At 43.7% G+C, this 26,590-nt stretch overlaps 2 protein-coding genes across 9 annotated transcripts in view; both read right to left on the bottom strand.

The window, feature by feature from the left end:
- Positions 1–255: 255 nt before the first annotated feature.
- Positions 256–7,175, bottom strand: MAGOH (mago homolog, exon junction complex subunit). The gene is made up of 5 exons (XM_040978529.1): positions 6,999–7,175; positions 5,452–5,510; positions 3,738–3,848; positions 2,918–3,000; positions 256–665 (listed from the first exon to the last, which is right to left on the bottom strand). Exons 1-5 carry the CDS (start codon positions 7,084–7,086, stop codon positions 566–568), a joined length of 441 nt encoding a protein of 146 aa, XP_040834463.1. The 5' UTR covers positions 7,087–7,175; the 3' UTR covers positions 256–565.
- Positions 7,176–11,427: 4,252 nt separating this feature from the next.
- LRP8 (LDL receptor related protein 8) overlaps positions 11,428–26,590 on the bottom strand; it is a 67,639-nt gene continuing 52,476 nt past the window's right edge. For 5 of the 8 annotated variants that reach the window (XM_040978521.1, XM_040978520.1, XM_040978523.1 and 2 more), the window contains 5 exons: positions 26,261–26,485; positions 24,283–24,351; positions 19,184–19,356; positions 18,149–18,325; positions 11,428–15,991 (listed from right to left, as the gene is read on the bottom strand). In XM_040978521.1, the coding sequence (XP_040834455.1) occupies positions 15,953–15,991; positions 18,149–18,325; positions 19,184–19,356; positions 24,283–24,351; positions 26,261–26,485 (683 nt within the window). In that variant the 3' untranslated portion in view covers positions 11,428–15,952. The remainder of the gene's footprint in view (positions 15,992–18,148; positions 18,326–19,183; positions 19,357–24,282; positions 24,352–26,260; positions 26,486–26,590) is intronic. The other 3 variants (XM_040978522.1, XM_040978525.1, XM_040978527.1) reach the window with 2 other exon arrangements.

The following is a 26,590-nucleotide window of genomic DNA, read 5'->3' as shown; positions in this document are numbered from 1 at the left end:
TCCTCTCTGTCTCTCCTCTCTGTATATCTGCCTTTCCAATAAAAAAATAATAAAAATAAATCTTTAAAAAAAAAAAACCAAACCTATTAAAATGATCAAATATCCAGTATTCAATTTCTTTAACGGTGATCACTTTACATTTTCTGAATCATGATCCAAATGGAGTTCAAACATTGTATTGACTACCTCAATCTTTATAGGATCCTATTGTGTTTCCCTTGCATTTTGTATATTGAAGAAACCAGACTACTGGACTTGAAATTTTCTTTGGGTAGTGTTTATTTGAGCTTTTTTTAAAAAACATGTTTTATTCTCTTGTTTCCTATAAAATAGCTGTATCTAAAGTTGATTAGTTTTGTAAAATTCCAATGAATGTTTTACAAAGTAGCTGAAAAGAATTCACATGATCCGGTTTTTATAAGATAACAAAAATTGTATTTTATCACGTATTTATTAAAGACAATAATCTATCATTTATAAAAAAAAAATGCCCTGATATACAGAAAAATCTCCTGACATGAATTAAAAACTACTCTGTCCCCTCATGTCCACACCAGTATTTGATCTAGATTGGTTTAATCTTGAAGTGTAATCCAATGAGACTAAAGACCAAGCACTTCAGATCCTGGACAAGATAATAAAATACTCGCAAGCCTTCTGGATCCCTAAAATATAACAGGAGGGAAAAAAGTTAAAAACTGAGCAAAAAACAGGCATCATTTACCACAAAATATCCCCAATTATTTATCAACTAACATGTTCCTTGTAATGATATTTTTACTTTGAACAATCTAACATATAAAGGAAAAAGCTATATATTAAATATTATGAAGTTATTTAAATATATTGTTTTTCTAGAAGTAGAAATGCTGACATCACATTAAATGAAAAAAAACCCATGGCTAACAGTTGATTTCATTAAATTATTTGTGCTTTAAGGAAAATGCATTAATATACTTAAAAAGAAACATTTCAAGGCAGTAGCAATGGTTCCCTAAGTAATAAGATTATAGGCGATCTCTTTTTACATATCCTGGGTTTTCTGCAGAGAACATGTATTATTTTTACAATTAGGAAAATAGTTTTTTTTTTCAAGGATTTATTGGAGCTGGAGTTGTATAGTTGGTAAAGCTGCTGTTGTAACATGGCATTCCAAATATAGATGCCGGTTCAAGACAGAGCTCCTCTTGCCTTTTTTTTTTTCTTAAAGGATTTAACGTTTTATCCAAGAGTCACAGTTACAGAGAGGGAGGCCTTCCATTTGCTCACTCCCCAAATGCTACATGACCAGGCTGTGGCCAGGCAAAAGCAGGAGCCAGGAACCTTACCTAGGTCTCCCTTATGGATGCAGGGGCCCAAGCACTTGGGTCACCCTCTGTTGCCTTCCCAAGAGCAATAGCAGGGAGTTGGATTGTAAGTAGAGCAGCCTAGACTCGAACTGGTGCTCCTATGAGACACTGGTATTGTAAGCAACACAGTGCATCCCTCAGCTGCTCTACTTCCGACCTAGCTCCCTGCTAATGTACCTGGGAAAGCAGCAGTAGATGATCCTAATGCTTGGGTTCTGGCATCCACATGGGAGTTGAAGCTCCTGGCTTCAGCCTGGTCAGCCCTAGACAATCCAAAACCAACAGATGAAAGATCTCTCTCTCTCCCTCTCTTTGTAATGTTGCCTTTCAGAAAAATAAAATAAGTCAGCAAAATCTTATTTGAGAGGCAGAGTATTGGAGGAGCCGAAGTAGAGAGAGTGAGCCACCATCTGCTGATTGCCCAAATACCAGAATCAGCTGGGGCTGGGTCACACCTAAGCTAGGAGCTAGGCACTCCATCCAAGGACTCAGGTAACTGCCTTCCAGGTTCATTAGCTGGAAGCTGCGATGGAAGCAGAGTGGCTAGGATTTGAGCCACGTACTCTGATGGGGGATGCAGGTCTCCTGTAGGCAGTGGCTTAGCCTACTTCATAACATCCACCCAAGGAAATTTTTTTAAGTAGCATTAATCAGGACTATGAGGTTCAAAATTATTACAGCAATACTGGGTAACAACGAGACTATTTAAAAGAAGATGACTGTTCCAACATTTAGTCAAAATGAGCCAAAACTAAATCCAAGCCTTTAAAACACAAGAGCCAAAGAGGCTGCCACATTCTATGAGCACTTTGTATCATACATTCAGGTATCAATTATAGTTCACCCCAAAGAGAGAATGAATTTTCAGTCTTATATTCTAAAATATTCCAAGTTTCACACCAAAGTCAAATGTGCAAGTCTCAATAGTTAACATTAGAAAAGCTGTTCAGACAGTGATTCTGCATTTTATCTCGAACATCTGTCTTGGCACACTTCACTTTGTATTATTCTGTATGTGTCATTGAGGAGCACTTAGTAGCAATTACCAAATGGAACACCAAAAGTAACTATATTGAAACCTTTGACTATGGCCAGCCCTCCAAATTGGTGAGTTATGCATCCTTAAGTTCAATCCAGTCAAGGTTCAACCAACTAAGGATTCAAATGGTGGCTAGGCCTATGATGGTTTGGGAGGGGTCATTATTTTCTAAACAAATGGCATGATGACTATTTATATAGCATTAATATTGTTATGTATTGTAAGTAATCTAGGGATGACTGCAAGGACAGAAGGGTGTATGCACAGGTTATATGAAAACACTGTGCCACCATATTAACAGATGTGCGCCCCTGAAGACTCATGTCTGCAGGCGCATCCTGGGACCAAGGCCCTGCAAATACTGTGGGATGACTATAGTTTGGAATCTTTTCCTAAGCATCAGGACAAGCTGCCCTCTTCTGTCTTGTTTTTATAACAGATCTTCCCATCATGGTCCGAAATCGGTTTTCTTATCCCTCCACCCTGCAAAGAAGGGACTTGACTGAACATAAAGATCACACACACTTACTTGGACTGATTGACGTCAATAAGGGAACCAATTTTTGATGTTGTGAAAGAAATGTGTTCATCTCCAATGACGATTTCAAGTTCCTAGAAACATTTTTATAAAATCGAAGTCAAGCAGAATTGGATTGTCCATCAAGTATCAATTATCTGATAAGAATCTGGATGTGCCCAAGGAAGAGAAATAAAGCTAGTAAAGTCTGAAGTGAGAGACTGCAAGAACTGTAGAAGATCAAGTGTCAGTCTGGACTTTACTGTAACAAAGGGAACCCACCATGGAGTTTAAGTTAATAAAATATATAAGCAACTATACATTTTAAAGATGTTAATGGTTACAAGGTGAGGTCAAAAAGCAAAGCAAGCAAATCAGTTAGAATTCTGTTATAGGATGGTACAAAGTGGAAATATCCTCTGTGTTAACTTAGTAAAATAGGACAGTGCCTCTCAGTTTTCAGTTACTAAAGTGGACTTCATGGATTGAAATACATAATTTTGTTGCTTCTATGATCTTTCTCCCATTCAACTGTTGAAAAAAGGCTTTATTTTTGTATCCCATGATGCTTTGTCCAAAATAGTTAGTGAGGTGGGCAGCAAAAACTGAGAGAAGTCACAGGAAGAATTTCAGGGCTGGTTCTGGTGGGCCAGGAACACTACTTGCTCTCTGCTCTTTTTCCATGGATAAAGCTCTCTTGGTCCGAGGTGCTGATGTAAGGCTCTCAGGAACTCCCACAGTGCATAGAGCTGGATTCACTGTCACACGCAGAACAGCCAATCTCATCTTGTTTCTAAGATCTACATTAAACATAGTTATTTTAAAAACTTACCTGTCGGCCCACTCGATCAGGAGGAGGCCACAAAGCATCGTCCTCTTTGGTAATTTCACTGTCATCAATTATTCTCTTCAGTTCCTCCATCACACTTTTATGTACATAAGCCTGAAAATGAGTTAAAAGCAGAATTCAAGACTGCATTCCATAGCAGTACTCCAGCTCACAGAGTGACCAAAGATGAACATGAACACTTACTTGTGGTATGAGGGAAGACATGTGCATGGCTTCTGTATGCTCAGAAGAGGGACATGCCAGAAATACCCACTGCCTGCTCATCACCTCCTCATGCAGTCGTGACACAACTCCTGGCCTATCTGTTTACAAGGATCATCTCTGCCCGCCTCTGAACCCACAACAAGATCTGGTCTGTGCCTATCACCTGTTGCCGTCTGAATGCTGACTCCTCTCCAAATCCCGTGCTAAAACATTACCCTCTAAGCAACAGCATTAAGAGGCAGGGCCTTTAGGAGGTGATTAGGCCATCATGACAGAGCCTTGTGGATGAGTACCAGATAAAAGAACTCAAGGGAAACAGCTGGTGTCTTTCCAGTCCTGACACAGGAGGGCACAGTGACAAGGTGCCAACGTGGAAGCAACCTCATCAGCTACTGAACCTATCAGCACCTTGGTCTTGGAACCCAGCTCCCAAAAACTGTGAGAAAGAAGCTTGTATTGTTCGTACATTATATAATCTCAGACATCTTATGACAGCAGCACAACACAGACTAAGAGACCCCATATTCTGAAATTGTTACTGAGGAAACATGCTTCCAAGGAGCTGAGGCAGGTGATGCTGAGTGTAAATAACCATAAAAATCAACTGTTAGGTAGTATGAAAACACACAGACTGCTAAGACATTTTCAGATGTGACAGCAGCTTTCATGACGCCTTAATGGCGTGTGTGGCACAAATCAGAGCAGACGGATTTCATTCATCTGCTGAGCTCTGGGTTCCTGCTGTACTTCTCATTAGCAGGGATGACTCTGAACAAGTACTGAAATTAATATCCGGGTCTTCATTTTCTTATTTGTAAAGGGGATAATGTACTTCCTATCACAGAGGCTTACAATTAAGGTTCAATAAGATTATATGTGTAGGGCCCAGCGCTGTGGCCTAGCGGCTAAAGTCCTCGCTTTGAACATGCTGGGATCCCATATGGGTGCCAGTTCTAATCCTGGCTGCTCCACTTCCCATCCAGCTCCCTGCTTGTGGCCTGGGAAACCAGTCAAGGATGCCCAAAGCCTTGGGATCCTGCACCCACATGCGAGATTTAGAAGAAGTTCCAGGCTCCTGGCTTTGGATCGGCGCAGCACTGGCCGTTGTGCTCACTTGGGGAGTGAATCATCGACAGAAGATCTTCCTCTCTGTCTCTCCTCCTCTCTGTATATCTGACTTTGTAATAAAAATAAAATACGTCTATAAAATTATATGTGTAAATAAAATATCTAGTGTCATGCATGCCATCTAATATGCATTTGATGTTAAATATTTTCCCTTTCAAATGTAAGTTAAGTGATTCTATACTGACTGCTATGTGCCAGAGATTAAACCAAACACTTACTTTGAATGGTTATCTGTACCAGATTTAGCATTAAAAAGAGAGACAAAATAATCTAGAAATATCTAAAACACAGTTTCCTACTTTGCTACTCTTTGTTTCATCTAGTACTCCTAGAAATAGAAACAACATAAGCAAATGATTCATACCTCTTTTCTGATCATGACATCATTTTTGTAATTACTGTTGTTGGCATATCTTAATTTCCCTGTGTGGGAGGAAAAATTAAATGCACAATAAACATAGAAGCATCATTAAGTTATCAATATTAACAGTTATCGCTTAAAACATCTCCTAATTTTCTTCATAATGTCTAATAGATTTCCTATTTATACCTCAGGTGTTGCTAATAATAATACTATTCAGGGGCCCAGCGCCGTGGCCTAGCAGCTAAAGTTCTCGCCTTGGACACACCAGGATCCCATATGGGCGCCAGTTCTAATCCCGGCAGCTCCACTTCTCATCCAGCTCCCTGCTTGTGGCCTGGGAAACCAGTCGAGGATGGCCCAAGGCTTTGGGACCCTGTACCCGTGTAGGATACCCGGAAGAAGTTCCTGGCTCCTGGCTTCGGATCAGCATAGCATCGGGGAGTGAGTCATCGAACGGAAGATCTTCCTCTCTGTTTTGTCTCCTCTCTGTATATCTGACTTTCCAATAAATAAATAAATCTTTTAAAAAATCATTTAAAATTAAAATACTATTCAGTTCTTCACTTCCGGGTAGTAAACAGCCTGAAAATCAGCAATGCAGCTGACGCTGAACTACAGTTCTTGCAAAAGCTAGCTCAGATGTAGTGAAAAGACAGACAGGTTCTTAGGAGTCTGCTAAACCACAGCAGAATACATAGATGGTGATGAACAAATGAGCATTCTGAAAACTGCAGGAAGCTGTTCACATACATGATCCCGTGATTGTGTGACACTCTGATCTGTCCCTGTGATGGAAAAGCTGAGCTTCCATCACTGAACACTTTGGGAACGCAAAGCCCTATGTGCAGAGCCAACAGGCTAGTTGGACAGAGAACACAAAAGAAAAGTCACGGATTTTTCTCTTGCAGAAAACATACAAGTAAAAAGAGAACACTTTTCCCACCAGCTTTTACGTTGTTTTTCTACACTGCTTTCTGGTCACATAATGGAAAAGGCAGTGTTGTAACAGATCTGTCTGATTAGTTACTCTAACACTTTAATATGCGAGGCCAGGACTGAGTGGTGGCGTACAAACCAATCCTCTGCCTGCAAGCGCCAGCATCCCTATGGGCGCTGGTTCGTGTCCCGACTGTCCCACTTCCCATCCAGCTCCCTGCTCATCTGGGAAAGCCGTAGAGGATGACCCGGTCCCCTTCTCTGCCCCTCCGCGACCCTACAGCACTTCACAGGCTGTTTTGTCACCCCTGACAACAGTGCTCCCCAATCTATCAGGATTAGCCTGTTGAGCCACCGCGCCGGCACCTCGACGCTTTATCCTCTGACCACTCATCTGGAATCATCTTTTCTGTGTTCGATCCTTCTCCCAGCACTAACACGCGAGTTCCAGCACAGGGGGCACTGATCTACCTTGGTTGCTGCTTCCTCCAGGTGGGTGTTTAATAAATAATTGCTGGATTTAAGCATTCTGTATTAACAGGGGGAAAAATCACTCCACCGAAGTCCCTACGGCCGCTGCACTCTCCACCCGGCCTAAGCCCAGTGCTTACCATCGGGTCGGAACTCAAACTCCAGGAATTCATGGCCGAACTTGCCCTTGTGGCCCACGTAGTAGCGTAGGTAAAAGTCACTCTCCATGGCTCGCAGAAATCGGTCACCAACCAACTTCTAGAGCTAACCTCACCACCACGCTCGGCATCCGGCGATGACGTTTGTCGGCGCGCGGAAGTGACGCAAAGGCAGCGCCTTAGCTTGAAGCCAGAGGCGGGGACGCAGCTGCCACGCCCCCTTATCGGAGGCGGAGCAGAAAGCCATGCCCCTCCCTCTGGAACCCAGCGGAGGCTGAATTTTGCCGGCAGGTGTGCGTTCTGGCTGAGGCAAGAGGCTGAGTTTGCCAGCGGAGGTGTGGGCTCCGACCTACAGCCGAAAACCCCCGAGCCCTGCGTCCAATCTCTGTGAAAACGACCCACCCTCGCCCTCCTTGGCGCCGGTGTGTCATCGGCGGATGTAGGACGATGGTCCCCCGGCGCACCTTCCCCCCGAACCCACCGCGGGGACTGCCTGGCCCACACTGCGCCCCTCAGCCCTTCCTGCCTCTTTGTCGCTTGTCTCTGGAGGTGTGGGTGCTATGAGCAGAAGGTGACGGGAAGTTTTGCCTTCCCGCCTCTCAGTTCCAGCACTTACCTCCACAGCCATTCCAGACCGTGCCAGAATCACATGATCATGGAACCTCTAAAAAATGACTGATGCCCGGGCTCCACCCCGCACGAATGGAAACTTCTTAAGGTGTACCTGACTGGTGGCTCTTCCGTTTTTTGGTAAAGTTCTCAGGTGAGTGTGGGCTATGGAGCACTGCTCTGACTTCAGACCAAAGTGGAAGACTTACTGGCTGTGGAAGAAACGTCTCACTTGAGTGGGCCAAAGGCAGTTAAAATCCTCGTGTAGGCCTGTTTGAGGCCCTTAAGGTCCACTCCGTCAGGCAGAGGATGGTTCTAGACTGCTGGGATGGCCTCACCCCTGGTGCTGTGCTGCGAATCAGGACCCGAGTCTCAGATTCCCATACCGACCACCCGGAACAGTTGTTTTCTCTCTGAAAAAAAGCACTGCAAGCAGCGAGTAGTGTGGGGCTGGGGAGTGGGGAGTCTCCAGTGATGTGGGCAAGATAGTTTCTAGTGTGATAGTGGTTTGCTGTAAGTAGATGAACTGATTGCAATTTTTTTTAATCTTTAATGCAAAGTCATATATACAGAGAGGAGAGAGAGAGAGGTCTTGCCTCCGGTGGTTCACGCCCCAAGTGACCGCAATGGTAGGAGCTGAGCCAAACCAAAGTCAGGATCCTGGAGCCTCTTCCAGGTCTCCCATGTAGGTGCAGGACTACTAGGCCTTAGACCATCCTCTACTGCTTCTCCAGACCACAAGCAGGCAACTGGATGGTAAACGGGGCCACTGGGATTAGAACCAGTACCCATATGGGATCCCATCGCGTGCAAAGCAAGGACTTAAGCTGCTAGGCCACCATGCTGGGCCCCTGATTGCAATTTCTTTCAATGGTTACAAAACCATTGGCATTTTTATTACAGAAAATTGGATAAGAATAATAATAGGGATTTTATTTCTAAATGACAGAAGGGGAGCAATCACCACACAGGAAGTCACTAGGCTGAGTCACTGACTTCTGCTTATTCTCTGAATCACTCCAATAATATTGAGGTAGTTGTAGTTCAGTCCTGAATGTACTTGAGGGGGCGTCAGGAATCACCACAAGGTTAAGGTGATGAGATACTGAAGGGACACTTGACTGCAATCTGTAAAGCCATACAGGTTTGTTTTGAGTAGTATGAGAGAGACATGGCATAGCTGAGTCCTGTATGTGTGTCTGCAGTGCTTGAATTCTGACTTAGTTTATGGAGCATCTACCATATTAGTCAGCCTTTTGTGACTGTCATGAAATCCCTGAGGTAACTAATTTTATAAAGAGAACAGGCTTATTTAGCTCACAGTTTTCAAAGTTCACAACTTTGTCAAGTGGGCTTGGCGAAGACCCAAGCATTTCTTTTTTTTTTTAAGATTTATTTTTATTATTTTTTCATTGGAAAGGCGGATATACAGAGAGGAGAGACAGAGAGGAAGATCTTCCGTCCGATGGTTCACTCCCCAAGTGAGCGCAACGGGCCGATACTATGCCGATCCGAAGCCAGGAGCCTCTTCCGGGTCTCCCACGCGGGTGCAGGGTCCCAAAGCTTTGGGCTGTCCTCGACCACTTTCCCGGGCCACAGGCAGGGAGCTGGAAGGGAAGCGGGGCTGCCGGGATTAGAACCGGTGCCCATATGGGATCCCGGGCGTGCAAGGCAAGGACCTTTAACCACTTGCGCCACCGCGCCGGGCCCGACCCAAGCATTTCTAACAACCCTCACAGGGGAACCCAAGAGTCACACAAGGACTCCTTACCAGGTTAGCTGGACTAATGTTCCACCACCTGCCAACAGTGTGCCACCCTGGGGACCAAGCCTTGAGCAAATGAACTTTTTTGAGGGGCATTTGATTTCCAAGCTAATTTCTAAATCACAGCATTTACCTGTGACAGGGATACATTGGTGAGCAAGACAAGTATGAATAGAGCTTGCAGGGAAAGCAAGTCAACAGTTGCCAAGCATTTGCAATGTAGAGATTCAGGTTATCATCAGGGGAAGACCAGGCTTGGAGGTGTATGGTGGTTCCCACTCAAAGCTAGGGCCTCAAGGAAGTCTTCCACAGGACACATTTCAAATTGAAATCACTAAGAACTGAGTGATAACATGGTGAGTGGTGATGTTTGAGAAGGGGCAGAATGGGCAAAGCCAAGAATATTGAATTTTTTATAATGGTTTAAGAACTGGCATCGTGGCATGGCTTATTAAGCCTCCACCTGTGGCACTAACATCCCCTATGGGTGCCAGCTTGAGTCTCTACTGCACTACTTCTGATCCCACTCTTTGCTGATGTGCCTAGGAAACACTGGAAGAGTGCCCAAATACTCGTGCCCCTGCACCTACATAGCAGACCTGGAAGAGGCCAGCTAACAGACCAGCCCAGCCCTGATGTTTGTGTCCATTTGGGGGCAGGAACCAGTGGATAGAAAATCTCTGTCTCTCCCTCTCTGGAACTTAAAAAAAGATTACAAGGTTTATTTCTTTTTATTGGAAAGTCAGATTTTTACAGAGAAGGCGAGACAGAGAAACATCTTCTATCTGTTGGTTCACTCCCTGAGTGGAGCTATCAGGAGCCAGGAGCTTCTTCTGGGTCTCTCACGCAGGTGCAAGGTCCCAAGGCTTTGGGCTGTCCTCAACTGCTTTCCAAGGCCACAAACATGGAGCAGGAAGGGAAGTGGAGCAGCCAGGGTATGAACTGGCATCCATATGGGATCCCGGTGCATGCAGGGCAAGGACTTTAGCCGCTAGGCTACTGTTCCAAGCCAAGAACTTTAAAAATAATAATAAAAAAAAATAGTTAAAGGCAGAGTGTCAGAAGGAGAGAAGTAGCTTTCATCATTTGTTGGTTCACTCTCCAAATGGCTATGACACCCAGAAGCCTCCCATGTGGATTGCAGAGGCCCAAGGACTCGGGGCATTTTATCTCTGCTTTCCCAGGTGCATTAGCAGGGAGCTGGATCTGAAAAGGAGTAGCCAGGACTCAAACCAGCACTCTGGAAGGTCACTTTGACAGCAGTATTGTAGGTTGCAATAGGATTAGAAGTATGAAGTCTTCAAAAAGTTCATGGGAAATGAGTATCATGACAAAACTCTATATGGATTTGACATTTTTTTGGGTTCCAAAACATATCTTCTAATTTGATTTCTGCACAAACTCTTTGAAAAAAATCACGTATGAAAATCTGATAAGTATTAGCATAATTCATAATGGTGACCAAGAAGTGGCCAGAGGTGGGAGGAACAAGGAAGCCAGGGATATGGCTTCAGGAAAGCCAGAATAAGAGCATTAGAAGAGAGGAGTGGCCAACAAATGCCTGCTCCAAGCAGAAGAAAATAAGGACTGGAAGTGATTACAAGATTGATAATCAAGGAGAACCTGCCTGGCCTTGGTAAAAGCAGTCTGGGTGGCATGGGAGTGGCTTGGCAAGGCACAAGCATCGAAGCAAGCAGGCAGAAACTACTGTGGAAGCAGAGTTGAGCTGGCTAGCTCAGCCTAAAAGAATATGGAAGGCATTATGTAAGTGGAGGACTAAAAGACCACCAGAGTGAGCCAAACAGTAGCAGAGTGTAATCAAAGCAGATAATGTTATGTGTGCAGTTGTTCTTTGAGGGCCTATGACTTTGGGTAGTTGCCTGCCCCATGTCCTCATCTATAATATGTGAGTAGATAGTATTTGTTTCTCAGGATTGTTGACAAAACATGAGATAAACTATGTAAAACACCTGGCACATACTAGGGATTCAATCAGAGTTCATCCTTCCTACTTGAAGCATCACAATGAAACAAGACTTAAGATTTAAAAAAATGAATTTAATCTCTCTAAAAACAGTGCATGGATCTTACAAATGTCCACATTTGGTTTTCAGTCCACCAAGATGTCAGTGCAGCTAGGGGGATGCAGTGTCCCCCTGCCAGCCCAGCCCCTTGGTTTCTGGAAGGGAAGCCAGACTGCAAAGGGTATCGAGTAGAGACGTTAACGGAACTGGGAACGATGAGACGGAAAGAACAGAAATGCTTAGCATGACCCAACATTTTCACATGCCTGACTGTTAACATCAAATACAGTAACTTGGGTGATGGGAGGAAACAAACAAGGGAAACCCCTTTGGGTACAGTGTGTGAAGGTGAAGTTTGCAAAGCAGTAATGGTACCCCCCCATATTAACAATAGCTCTTGTGGAACAAAAACAGTATTTTTAAAAGTACATGGTTTGTACAGGTATTTGTTTACCTCCCCCCCCCCTTTTTTTTGTAAAAAAAAGTATCAAAACCTTGTCTTTAAATATATATATATGTAACCGGGTGGTTTTCTTAAAATTACTTTTTTACAGCACAAAATGTTTTCAAATGCAAAGGGTATCTGCTCATTCTTGGCCGTGTACATAGTGCACAACCTGAATGAACAGAGCCTCCTGATTTTTTAAAATATCAACTGAAAATTTGAAGCTGTAATACCCACACCTTCTCAATTCTCCATGTCCTGAAAAATCCCCAATACCTTACAAATACAGTGTTAGAAGATTCTGATACTCTACCTTCATGCATTTATGGGAAAGGAAATGACTTACTCTGGAACTCTGAAGTGCTACCTCATTTATGTTCCATGAAATGATGAGTGTGTGGCTGGAGTCTGGGAGTGGCTGGGGAGACTAATCCCCAGGGTCCTCTGCCCAGTCCCAACAGTGTTTGACAGGACACTGAAGGGGCAGTCTTCTCCTGGTCTTCCAAATTGCTGTTTTTCTTTCTCAGAGTTGAGAAAACCTAAGAGACTCTTGACTCCGTGGCCTACTTCTGTGAAAATCCCATTGATCATAGTTTTCATTGATCATATCACAAATCCTCAAGTCCACTATCTGAAGAGCAGTCAGCAGTTCCCTTTGGCTGCTGGAAAGCTTGAGGCTCAGTCATGTCCTGCCTGCAAAGTGCTGGGGGTGCGTTTCGGCAAATTTTCAACGATGCATTGTTACTTGCACACAGTAAACAACCAAGAAAAGTTTGCTTAATTGAACTGTAACTTAAATATAAGTATTTTATAAAGTGCTTACATTGAACCTGTCTTTCCATCTAGCCTCATGTCTGGCTAAGTCCCCTTTCATTCCAGTGAATTATGTGTAGTTCCTTAATGTCCCAATGCTGTTCCGTGCCTGTGTCCTTGGCCTGAAGCAGCCTTCTTAGTGTTTAAGACTTCGTGTAGGGTCGCTTCTCCTGTGATAACATCCTGCCTTATCTCCTCAGGTAGGGTGGTCTTTGTACCCTTATTGCATGCCCAGTAGAATCTCTTCCTTATTTCCATGTCTTCCTTTGCCGCTCTGTAAAGATAGGGAATGTCTAAGCAACCTTTATATCTGCAGTGCCTGGCATGTCATTGGCACCTGGAGTCCACTGCTAGAGAAAAAATATACTGCAATCACATAGGAACAACTGGCAGGATCAAGAGGACTTATTGCCATAAATTGAGTCCCGATTTCTCTTATTTTTTTTTTCCCCAGTTGAGGGTACAGGCTATTTCCATCTGTTTTTATAAATAATCATGCTATCTATCAAGAGTCAATAAAGTTTTCATTTTCTCTATTTCCACAAGGCCATTCCTGCTGGTGCTTTATAAGTCTGCTGGAAAGGGGGATCACAGGAAGGATAGCAGGTCTGATACAATGTTCAGGCAGCACAAAGTCACATCCTGGAAAAGCAAAGGGATTGGGACCTTTCTCTGCGATATTGCTGGGTGTATTTTCTGTTTATTGCCTCTAAGCTCCCTTTTAGTCCCATAGTCCAATGCCTTCTCGATCTTTTAGTGGCTGTAGGTATACAGGAGGAACAGGCAACAACTGTAACCGCCTCAAAGCTAGGCTTCAAAACCCCTATAAGTTGGGGAGGATGTCCGATTCCTTCCATTTACTGCTGTCCAACTTGTATTTCACCATTTTCTTAAAGGTCATTCCTAGCTGCCTCTTTCAGGCTGTTGCTGGAGCGTAGTCAGGATATCTCTCCGAAAGCTGATCATTTCACCAGCATTTTTAAACCTCAGGTTCTGTGTCCAGGTCCCATTCATATATTTTTGTGAAGGCCAGAATCTGAATAAGTTTAGAAGCTATGCATTAGCCACTGTTATCATTTATTTCACTGGAAAATTCATTGTCTTTGAAGGCAGGTTCTATAAGAAGCCTTTTGTTCGGTGTCCATGCCAATGTTTTTCACTTTCATCATTTTTCTTCTGTGAAAAATTAACTTTACTTTCCATTCTTGGAAGAATAGTAGTGGTTAAGCTCCATAGGAGTTGACCCCTGTTCTCAGCATTCTGTTTGCTATTAGTCATTTTAGCTCAACTATGTTGACCCTCAGTGTTTCCGGAATATTAACATAGGAATATCATGCTGCCTTATGCAAAACAGTGCCCAAGTTCCAGAACTCAGTTGTTTTCTGAAAGGGTAGGAGACCATGAATGAGGCAGAGGAAAGTCCCAGGAAAAGATGACAGAACTTTGCAACAGCTGCCTGAAAATTCAAAGGGTAGCATGCTCATGAGACATCCAAGCTTCACTGAGGAGCAGAGTGGAGAGGTATTAAGAGGGTCAAGTTCCAGGAGTTCTAAGGTTAGATACATGTCCTCCACTCCTTGTGAAGTGAAAACACTTCCATGTTGCACCTGGTCCCTGGTTGTCTTGTGGGAGCAAAGCGGCAGAACAGCAGAGTCAAGAAAAGACCACACTATCAATGAGAAAGCCAAAGAGGATTTACTTTCCTCTGGAGATTGTAGGGTTATGTTTCCAGTGATAGATCTCACAAACAGAAAACAGCTTTCTACCTCTCCTAAGGCTCAGGAAAAGCAAAGATGTCCATCATGTAAAAATGTTTACATATACCCAAAGTTTTTCCTTTTATTTACAAAACAGTAAACCAAATTCCTGTGTGAACACATACATCCAATATGCTATAACACTGTGCAATTCTCCACCCCTCAGTACGGCTTTAAGTTTGACCACTTTTTCTGATTTAAACCAAAAATTCATTACATCAGTATGAACATGTAAAGGTAAGAAATTTGCTTATTACTTCAGAACATCTTCCTCACTTAAAGAAAACAATAAAGGGAATGCAGAAATGGTGGTGTAATAAAACCTATTCCACCATCTTTATCCTCATCTGCAGCATGTCTCAGAGGTTCAATGCCTGAGCCAGTTCATATAGTAAACTTGGGCTGTCCTGGAAAATCTCCATTTAGTTCTTTAAGAATGGTATCCTTCAAATTCAACCCTAACATACTGAAGGAAATTGATGTTACTCAAAGAGCTAAATTTAAATACAAGGAGCAGCTGAGGTTTAGGCCTGTTCTTCCTGGAGCTCCTAAAAGCTTCTGGCACTGGGCAGAGCCTGTACACTGACGTTCACCACGGACTGGGAAGTCCAGGCAAGAGCCACAGCAGCCATGAGAGAGTGGAATGGCTTTCCTCATTTACAAAGGTCTTAGAAACTAGTCAGGAGTGAAAAGATCTGCTTGTTGTACCATATGTTTGCACAAATCATGGCATCTATTTTATGAGCCAAATTTCCAAAGGCTTCTCTGAAAACCTCAGATACCTCGTGTGGACTCTTTTTAAAATAAACGGATCTTTCTGTATTTGAACAACTGGTGTGCCTCTTCTCTACAGAGTTGTCTCTCACACACATATGCATATTAGCACACACACACACACACACACACACACACACACACACACAAATCTGTGTGGTGGGCCAGTCATACCAAAAATAAATACTCTTGCTTCTCTAAATTATTTAGAGAACTAATCTTATTTTTAAAAATATGTTAATAAATAATCTAAAAGGGGGGGGGAATTGAAGTATTTTTTTCTTTTTCTACTTATGTTGATAAATAGCCACAAAGCATAATAATTTTATTTACAAAAAAACCAAAATCCCTAAACCTAAAAAACCCCCCTAAAGTCAAACATCCTCTGTAAATATAGGTTTTAGTTGATGAGTTAGGTTCTGTCCCCTGGGCGTTTGTTTGGTTATGTACATCATGTTAGTCACTCAGCAGTAGCCAGTCCATGAATTCCTCATGGGTAGTGCAACCAGTTAAAAAGTGTATAAAACATTATACATATAAAAACTCTCACATCCTTTGGATGTTTGCAGTTCATCATAACTTTGTGGTTACCTTTCCACGACATAAATTAAAAAAAAAAATGACACACACCCACACACACATACACACACAGACCCATATACAGAAACCCATCCACCCTGTGCCACACCATCCAGAGAGTATAGTGCATGGGACTGAAGTCCATGAGGCACGAAGGGCTGGTCCCATCCTCAAGGTAGTCCATCATCTTCAATGCTTAATGCCACTCGCTGGGGAGAGAGACCAAAGAAATCATTATTAGACATGCAAGAGCTCCTGTTTATCATCAGCAAAGTATTAGACATACTACTGCTCAAAAGATATTGGCTCACATCATCTTCAAACTGTTCCATAAGACAAAAGTTGTCTTTTTTATTTTATAGATGAGAAAACTGAGACTCAATGAACTTAAGTAATACTTGTCCTGGATCCTAGCAAGTGGCTGAACTAAAATTTGGTGTGAATCCAGAGCTGTAGCTTTCTTCATTATTTTTTTCTGTCCCACTTTGTCAAGGAGAAATCTAAACATTCTCAATCCTCCCTTCGACGATTTTGGAGTTGATCAACCTGAGAGGGTTGGCTTGGGCAAGGGTTAAACCTCAGCAAGATAACCACAATGAGCAGGCTGATATGCTGTACCCCCTCCTACTGATGACACAGAATTGGAAAGCTATGCAGGTCAAATTTAATCCCTCTCCCCCACACCTCTTCTTTGCCACAAATGACTTAGCACTAGGTAGTGGACATCCTAACCCGAGCCAGTCTATTCCCTTTTGGACAGTGGGTTTAAATGTTGTCCTATGTTGAAATGAAATGTTTCGATCTTTTGATGTTTCCTGAATCTCATTAGAATCAGAGTTCTCTGCTCAGGACAGCCCTGGAGATTTATAGTGGTTGAATTCCTTTTCCTTCATTTGGGGTTGTTTCTTCCTCCAGAACACATACAGCTTTCCCTAGATTATCCTGATATAAGAACCCTCTTCTACCACTCATCCATTCCTTCCTTTGGACATAACTTCATTTCAGCATCCTTCTTTCTGTGGTTATATAAAACAGGGCTAGTCATTTCACCTCTCTGATTCTTAGTTTTATCATCTGTCAAATGGGAATAGCACTAGGACTTACCTCATAGGATTGCTGGGGAATCAAATGAGATAAGGCACATGGAGTGTTTAATGTAGTACCTGACATGTATGTGGTTCATATTATTCTGCCTCAACCTACCTAGTATAAAATGGAACCAGGCAAATATGCTTCATTTCTGTGGTGTCTACATATGGTAAAAGGTGACTCCACTGCCACTGAAATCATTATTTCATTGTGGTTTTCCATGAATGTAATGGCCATGGTCCCCTAGCATAGGTATGTGAGACTATGGTATTCTAATCCAGCCACCATCCCACTGTCTCTGAGACAAATCTCTAGCCTAAAGACAGGTCCCAGTAGTGATGAGAGAACTGAGAGAGGGACAGAGGAAGGAACAGGTTGTTGAGAAATCAATTTCCAGAGCTTCAAGGCTATTTACTCCATGATAGAATGGAAGCAACACTAGCTTCTGTATACATACAGACCAGAGTTTGAATCCTGGTTCTGCCACTTCTTGGCTATGACCTTGAGCAAGCTATTCAATTCCTATGAGTCTCAGTTTCCTCATGTACAAAGTGGGACTAGTAATACCAACTTTATAAGGCTACTGTGAAGATAAAATGAATAAATGTAGCAAATCACTGAGATCAGTGTCTGACACACAGTAGGTGTCACTAAATAGCATTGTCCTCACTCTACTATTGTTTGTAGCTGGTAGGAGCTCATTTCCTTCTTTACAAACAATGCTACTTTACATGTGCAAAGTGCTTTGTAAATCACAAAGCGATCTCACATGTACTATCTTTCTTTGGACTTTAGAAACCCAGAAGGACAATAAAACAGAGGTTATTATGACAAATAAAAACAAGCAGAAAGAAGTGACTAATATCACAGGGCTGTGACACATGGTAGGGCTGGCAGTTATCTTACTTCAAACTCAGTCTCCACTGTGCCCCCTTGATTAAAACTGGCTAAGCAGCTGTTTACTTGGATCAGCTAAATTTAAAACAGTGCAGGCCCTCTGCTGATGCTCCTCACTTGTTTGATTCATTTTCCATGTCCACCCTTCAGGAACAATTTGCTTCAACAATGATTCTACATGCCCTGCCCCATACTCAGTCAGTTTCTTAACACATGCCATTTCCTGAGTCTGTGACTAACCCATGATTCCTCTTTTCCCCAATACCCAGCTTATAATTTGCAGCCTTCTAAAACCACAAAACTTTCTGGGATTGGCTGCACCTGCGTGAGTCCATGCCCTCACTCACCAGCCCCTCAGACTTGGAGTGGCACTGCCCTACCTTGCATTTGACGACAGGCAGCTCGGAAAGAGGGTTCTTCGGGTGTTGGTGCAGCTGTGACCTTGGTTCCCCCGGCAAGACAAAAAGCTCCTTGAGGGCAGGGGCTGAGTCTTCCAGTTCTCTGGTCTCCCCAAGACAGGGCTCTGCCCACAGTGGGCGATCAAAGCTGCTGATTGCCTGACAGGGGGATGGACTGGATGACCTCTGTGGTCACACTCAGCCCCCTGGCTCTGCTATGTAACAATGATGCCCTGTTCCAGCCACTGCATGGCCCTTGCTCCCCCAACAAGTCATGCTCTTTGGTGCCTCTAAGTATTTGCCCAAGCCTCTGGAGTGCCATTTCCCTTTCTTGGTCTGCAAAATTGCTATTAATCTTTCCAAGACCTTTTCTGTTACTTTTTCTGATTTCCTTGACTGATTCCCCAGGCAGAATTAACAAGTCCCTTGCTGATGTTTGCTTAGCATTTGGTCAACAAATATTTCTTGGAAACTAGCTATGCTGTGCTAGGCACCAGGAAAACAGGTTATTCCACCCTCAAAGATCTCCATCTAATGGGAAGACCACTAGGAAAATTTAAGTGAATGATGTGTCAGATGCTGTAAATGGAGAGGCCTAGGGGGCTATGGGACAAAGTCAGGGAAGGTTTCCTAGAATAGAGGACTCCTGAGCTTCCACCATGGCACTTGGTGCACAGTTGTGCAACTGTGCATGAGTATATGAAAGGTCCCAGCAGGTGCTTGGGAGCAGGTACCCTGCTTATTTGTTTTAAACACCTGATACCTAATGAGATGCTTGGCATGCATTCAAGTTAAAGACATTTGGCCAGGAAGAGCTGTTAGGTCCAAGATGGTCTTAATACCTGTTCTACCCTAACAGCTTTCCCCAGCACATCTCTGTTTCTCAAAATCTAGTGCATGGTAGGTTCTTGATAAGTGAGGGGTGGAGGACGGGAAAAATGGGAGAAGGAAGGCAAATGGAAGGGCAGGCAAATGGAAGGCAGGGCAGATGAGAATTTTCCCACAAGGACTACTTACTGCCGGGTAGACATGGCCAATCTGAGCAGTCCTCCCTATGTGGAGTTCATCATCGTCTTCTTCTTCTGTTGTTTTCCGGTACACGGGGTTGTCAAAGTTCATACTTTTGGTGTTCTTCCGCTTCCAGTTTCTCCAGATCAGGTAGCCACTCATGCACAGCAGGGCCAAGACCACTGTGGAGGGGACATGCTCACTGCAGCTCCTGCAGGCTTCAGCCCACTGCCCAGACATTGGCATCTATCTTGTCCCCTCTACGATGGAGTCTCTTCCCTCCCAGCCTCCCCCCAGCTCAGGTTCCGTATCTGTGTGTTCTTTTCTGGTACTCAGAAGTCCTCCTCCCATTTCTCCTTTCCTTCAATAACTAAGCATCTGTCGAGATGCAGGTCACATGTGAGGTCTTCCCCAACTGCTCTGGGCCGTCCCTGCTCCCTCATGTGTTATCTATCCCCAGACCACAGTGCCTTACACAAAATTGCTGCAACCCAACCCAGACTAAGCCCTTTGAGGGCAGGAACTATCTTACTTATATCTCTAGGCCCAGTGCCTGGCATGTATTGAACCAATGAGTAGATTTCTTGGCCAACCTCTACCCTAGCTGCTACTTTGCTGGATCCCTGAGAAAACCATTTTCTCCCAGAGTTGGAGGACACAGCACTCTGTTTTAAGGTGAGTGCTCCACCAGAAGAGGTGCATCTCTATAAGGGAACATACTGGGACAGTGCAGGCCCTGAAGACAGGAATACAGTTGTCCTTTACTACTTGCAAGGTATTTGTTCCTGCATTCATCCTTTACCCCTCAGGAGGGGCCCAAATCCACGGATAACTCATGATAAAATGGCACAATATTTACATATGATCTATGCATATCCACCCAGATATGCAATCAACTCTAGATTGCTTGTAACACCCAATGTAATGCAAGTGTTATACAAGTAGTTGTTAAGCTGTATTGTATGAAGAATAATGCTAGGAAAAAGAAATCTGCACACCTTCAGAATAGATGCAGTCCCCATGTACCCTCATAGATTCCCAATCCACAGTGAGTTAGTTGAACCAAGCACTTGGCGGACACTGCAGAGTGGACAGCTGACCATGTATTAAATAGGAGGGTAGAGCTGGGTGGACGGGCAAGCCCTTTAAGGGAGTAAGTAGTCACGCTGTGTGCTTAAGTGAAGGCTCAATGAATACCACTGCAGTGGGGGTGGGGAGATTTCTGTTCTAGTAAGATTCAGTAATTGACACCTACTAGACAGGAATAAGGCAAGTATGCCTGTTGTCATTGCAGTTATTTCTTATCCTGGAGATCTGGCTATGCAATAAGACCAGACTAAAACACTGAACAGTAGAATATGAAAAGGAAAAAACCAAACCATTACTATCAATGGCTTTTTGTATGTTTGGAAAATGTTAAGAGAAGCTGATGAAAAACTATTATACTAATTATAGTTCGTAAAAAATAAACGTGAAAGGGTAGGTGCTGTGACACAGAGGGTTAAGCCATTGCTTATCAGAGCACTGGTTGAAGTCCTACTTGCTCTGCTCCCAATCAAGCCTTCTACTGAGCTTGGGAAGGCAGTAGAACATAGCCCCAGTACTTGGGCCATTGCTACCCATGTGGGAGATCAAGATGGATTTCTTGGCTCCTGACTTTGGCCTGGCCCAGACCTGGCTGCCGAGTGAAAGAGGCAATGAAAAATATCTCTCTCTTCCCCTCTGTGTCTTCCTTTCAAATAAATAAATAAATCTTTAAAAATAATATAAAAACCAATGTTTTCTTTTTAGTGTTTAAAGATTTATTAAAAAGAGTGACAGGGAAAAAGGGAAGAAGGAGAGGAGGGAGAGATATTTTTCCATTTGTTGATTCACTAATACCCCAAACAGCCAGATCTGGGCATGGATGAGCCAGCCAGGAGCTAGGAACTCGGCCCTGATCTTACACATGCATGGCAGGGCACCAAGTAACTTTTTTAAAAGAAAAAAAATTATTTATTTTTATTGGAAAGGCAGTTGAGCCAACGCACCAGCCCCTTACCAAGTAACTTCTGATGCTTTTCGTGGCTCATTAGCAAGAAGCTGAATCCAAAGCAAAACAGCTGGGACTTGAAACTAACACAATGATCACAAGTGGCACTTAGCCAGTTGTACCACAACACCAGCAATAACAGCTTTCTTTCTAATCAAAAATAATTAGAACATTTAATGGAGTAAGAACACATACACAATAACCCAACCAAAAACTATAAGATACCTAGGAAAACATAACAAGGAAGAGTGTGTAAATCCTATATGAATTCAATTCTACTAAACAACATAAATGTCATGTTCTTAGATGAGACGCTTCAATATTGACAAAATGTAAATCCTCCCCACATAAATTTTTATATACAAAGCAATTTCAGTAGAAAGTGCATCATAATTTTTATAGATTTGGCAAGATTATTTTCAAGAGTCACAGTAAAATATAGCTAAGAAGATGTTGTGAACATAACATACCATCAAGTTGTGCTACTGATAGGTAGGAATAGACAATGGGTGAAGGAGAAGAGACATCTAGAAGCAGACCAAAATATGTATGGGCAAGTAATTTATAATAATAGAAATGACAATTCAAGGCAAGGACAAGGATGGCCTGCTTCATAATGGTTTTGGGTAAACTAGACAAGTATGTGGGAAAAAAATCTGCTAAATCCCCACCTCATACTATACTCTAAAATAAATCACCATTTGGACTAAGATCTAAACCCTGCAATCAGCTTAACATAGAAGAAAACAGCAGGAGATAATTCAGATTGATACAGGCAAGATACAAACCCCAGAAACCATAAAACCAAAAGTTGACAAAGCTGACATTGAAAATTTATAAATGTATGCATGGCTAAAGACATCCTAAACAAATTTGAAAACCAAATGTCAGGCTAAGACAAACTGGCAAATGTTATAAAGGATTACTATGCATTACATGCAAATATTTCTACAAATAAAAATAAGCTAATAGCAAATAAGAAAAGAGTGAAAAGCTAATCCATAAAGGATGAAATGTAAATGAAGGCTTATAAGCTTATGAAGGACACTGTGGCCCATGGGGAAGTAGTTCTCATTTGTCATCCCCTAGATTAGCATAGATTAGATAAGTGTGTGGATTCTATCAGGAGGAGTTCTACCAGCAAACAGAACATACAGGCCTCTTGCTAGCAAAGAAAAGGAAGTTGTACATGTACTCATTCCACTTAAAATAGGTTTAGGGCTATAGTCTCACCATTGCCTCCTCTGGTGAAGACCTTTAAGGCCAATTCAAGTGGCATCTTCTCCAGAGGCACCACTTTGTGTATCTGTGCTGGTCTGTCTCCACTACAGCATGACACAGCATGGGCTGACATCTACCTTGTCTGATTATTTATGGTGACACATGACGAACACTGAAAGCCAGTAAATCTTTCACCTTTTTCTTCTCTGCATGCCTGACACATGGCACAGTGGCTCACACACAGAGGAGTTTTAAAAAATTCACTTATTGCTTCAGCACCATTTCAAGCATTCCCAGGACCAAAGGACAAAGTCCTTGTCTGTGAGGTCCTCAGGGGCACGGATGGGAGATAAACGGATGGGATGTTGAAGGGGCAATTGCAGTACACTGCCAGGGAATGACACTGGGGTGACAGGATACACAGGGCACCGTGTAAAAACACTGGGTGGGAGAGAGAATGACTCGGTCCTGTGTCAACTCCAGGTTACTTGTGATACCATATAAATAGTTGTTATATTTTATTGTTTAGGGAATAACCACAAGACAAAGTCTGTGCACATTTAGTACAAAAATTGCAACTTTTCTGTCCAAAACTATTTTCCACTTGTAGTTAGTCAAACCCAGCAGTGGGTGGAAATTGCAGGGGTGAGGACTGACTGTGTAGTAACAGATACTGGAGGCAATGCTCTCCAGCTGAGCTAGACAGAGGGGCAAGCAGTCACTGTCACTCTAGAGTGTTCTATTACATGGGGCCTGGCAATATGAAACTCTTAGTTCCAAACTCACCATCATCCTTCCATACCATTTCCTGTTCCTGGCTTGGCGCTCACTGTCCTCACTATTTGGATTGCTCCTGATTCTTCACTTAGCTCACTCAGCTCGAACACAGCTTCCAATAGGAAACCTTTGCTTTCCCCTCCTCCCCATCTCGGTTAAGTGCTTCCTTGGCACTGATACAGACTCAGCACATACAACGAATCCCAGGACTTGCCATGTCATATGAGCTTCCCCGTAAGACTGTAAACTTTGTAGAACAATCATGTCTTATTTATTTTTTATCACCTTCCTTTCCCCCTTTTACACATAATAACTTAATAAACATGTGCTGAAACCAAAGAAAGACAGTACCATTTATTCAAAGCACAGGCAGTTCTACTTGTTAGCAAATACTTGGTTTCCTCCCATGTGCTAGCCACTACGCCACTACGAGGACCTGGACAGCAGACAACATCCCTGTTCCAAGGAGAATACAATTGGCCATTACTTTGTTGGGGTGCACAGTGTAAACAAGGGGATGGTGGGGGTCTGGCGGCATGGCCTAGTGGCTAAAGTCCTCGCCTTGAACGCTCCAGGATCCCATATGGGCGCCGGTTCTAATCCCAGCAGCTCCACTTCCCATCCAGCTTCCTGCTTGTGGCCTGGGAAAGCAGCTGAGGACGGCCCAAAGCCTTGGAACCCTGCACCCATGTGGGAGACCTGGAAGAGCTCCAGGATCCTGGCTTCAGATCAGCACAGCACTGGCCGTTGCGCTCACTTGGGGAGTGACTCATCGGACAGAAGATCTTCCTCTCTGTCTCTCCTCCTCTCTGTATATCTGACTTTGCAATGAAAATAAAATAAATCTTTAAAAAAAAAAACAACAAGGGGATGGGGGCAAACATGGATAGTAAGCTGGGCGAAGTCCTGAAAGGCCAGGTTAAGAAAGCAAATTTAATCAGAAGCAACAGGAAAGTTGCCAGGGAAGAACTAGTCAATAGAACAGATGAGTGTGCTAAGCGTTCTATCTTTCTAGTATTTTCCACTGGGTTCTGGAAAGGCCTTTCTTCTCTCCCCAGTGACTTGGGGTCATACTCACCTATGGGCACGATGATCCCAATGATAGCAGCAGTGACTGTTGAGCCCATCTTGCCACCTTCATTCCCATCTGCAAAGCACAGAAATTTGTGGAATAATGCTCAAGATGAGGCTGAGCGCTCACTGGCCTCGAGCATGGATCACCCAAGTGTTTCCCATCCTGAAATTATGGTCCTGGCTAATGCTCCACACTGCAGCCCTTCCAGATCCTACCTGAACTCCCATGAGCCCAGCAGGACAGGGGTCATCTCCAGTTTACAGACCTGAGTCTTACTGTTTAGGGACTCACGGACAAGAACAGAGCTGGGACTTGTGCCCAGGACTCATGATCCAAGCCCTGAGTCCTTCTTAACAGCACTGTCTGTGACTGAAGGCTATAAGCTGTGCCCGGTGGACTAAACACTTGGGTCTTTACACTGCTGAATGGGTCAGCTACCTTTTTCAGCGGGTACCTACTATGCTGTGTCTGCTGCTGTCTCTGGTGTTCTGTCTATCTGCATTATTATTATTTTTTTCTATAAGTGATTAAAATGGGACACAGTGTAGTGAGGTCAAGAGCATAGGTTTCTGGGTCAGACTTCTTGGGTTCAAGGTGTCAGATCTGCTACTCACTACTTGGTGACCCTGGACAAGTTACTATCTATTATAATTTGTCAACATGATACTTCTTAAAGATGCAGATCATGATGTTACCTACTTCCTGGGATATAGTAAGGCTTAAAAAGAATAATTCACAGAAAATGCTTTAGCTCAATGTTTGGCACAGCCTTGCTGGTTCAGAGAGCTGAGAATGGGGTGGGGGATGGTTGTGAGGCTTAAAGAGACAATGTATATGAAAGCTCTAAGAGGAAAGTGTGCTGTGTCTAATCAAAGCATGATGGCCCGTCCTCTTCACTCCTATAGCCACCTGCATTATAACATCCGTTTAGCACTTGGTAGCCCTCACGGGATTCCCCGCCGCCACCCCCAGGAGCCTCATGCCAACCTTCTGAGCTTGAAGAGGAGCTGTGGTCTATATCTGCTCCCTGTGAGGACAGCCCTTGGTGATGGTCCACATCCCATCTTCTTAGTGTGTCCATTTTTCTAAGTTACTCCAAGGGAATCTGACTATGCCCAGCTTCCAAAGCAAACTGTGGGAATGCTGCTGCCACCCTGACCAAGGCCACAGCCAACAGTGGGCAGTGATGCAAGAGCTAGAACTTGAGCAGGTTTGTGAGGAGGGCCTGAAGTGAGGAGCTGGAATTCACACATGTTCCGCCTGTCTCTGTACATTTCAGGGTCTGACATTCAACTTTGGAAGTCCATGTCTACTGGCAGAACAAGCCCAGTTAGAAAGACGCTACACCAAGCCATCCATGTAAGGGAAAGAAATGTCCAAAGATTGTTTATCCTTTTAAACAAACTCCTCCTAGCAGATAACTCAGTTAAAGAGGTGTTTACTGGCTAATGAGATAGAACCTTTCCAGCAGTGACAATTGCTGCTCCTGATGACTGAGTAATTGTGGAACTTAATTCTTCTCATCCCCGGGTTTGGAAGGAACATCGACATGCCAATTATGGCTACTGCTGTCTGCTGGGCCCTCAGATCTGAGTTTCCCAAACCTGGGGACACCTTCCTTCCCTTCTACCTACCTTCACCCCAACATGCCAGTAACCCAGGAAACACAGACACAACCTCCACCCAGGGTCAGCAGGGGCTGTGGACATGAGCACTGGTCACAATGCTCCCTTCTCTATCCCCAGGCAACCTTGAAAAGCAGGTGGGGAAGGGTTCTTACTTCTCCTGGCTCTCTGTATATCAGAGGAGTTAAACACTCCTAAGTCACAAGCTGGCACTCTGCCTTCCTCTGCTTCCTCTCCAGAGACAGACACACACAAGTCTTCAGGCCTGGTTGGGGCATTTAGTCCCAATTCTCTCCACTACTCCATCTCTGAGACCCCTCCCATGTCAAGAAAGAATACAAAACTCATTCCCTTACAGTGCTGAGAGTGGTTGCTGGTTGCAGGACTGGGAATAGACGGGCTGATGTTGGGGGTGCTGCTGACACCAACAGAGCTTGGGACCATGGTTGCCAGGGTTGGCATCTCTGTGCTGTGGTTCTGGTAGGTGGGGCTCTGGTCGGTGGTCCCAGGCTCTCTGGGAGTGGTGGCTGCTGTCCTTGTCGTAGTAGAGGCGAATGTCGTAGTTGAGGTAGATTGAGGTGCTGGAGAGGAATCACCACAGAGGTCACTGGGACACAAAATTGTGTTGCTCTGGTGCTTAAGCTATTGCCTGCATTAAAATCAGAAGCCCATCCTCATGGCTTACA

Source organism: Ochotona curzoniae, unplaced genomic scaffold (genome assembly GCF_017591425.1).
Source record: "Ochotona curzoniae isolate NIBS_2020 unplaced genomic scaffold, NIBS_Ocur_1.0 contig_291, whole genome shotgun sequence".
Classification (NCBI taxonomy): domain Eukaryota; kingdom Metazoa; phylum Chordata; class Mammalia; order Lagomorpha; family Ochotonidae; genus Ochotona; species Ochotona curzoniae.
Note: the sequence above shows the minus strand (reverse complement) of the source record. Positions and strands in the feature narration are given on the sequence as shown.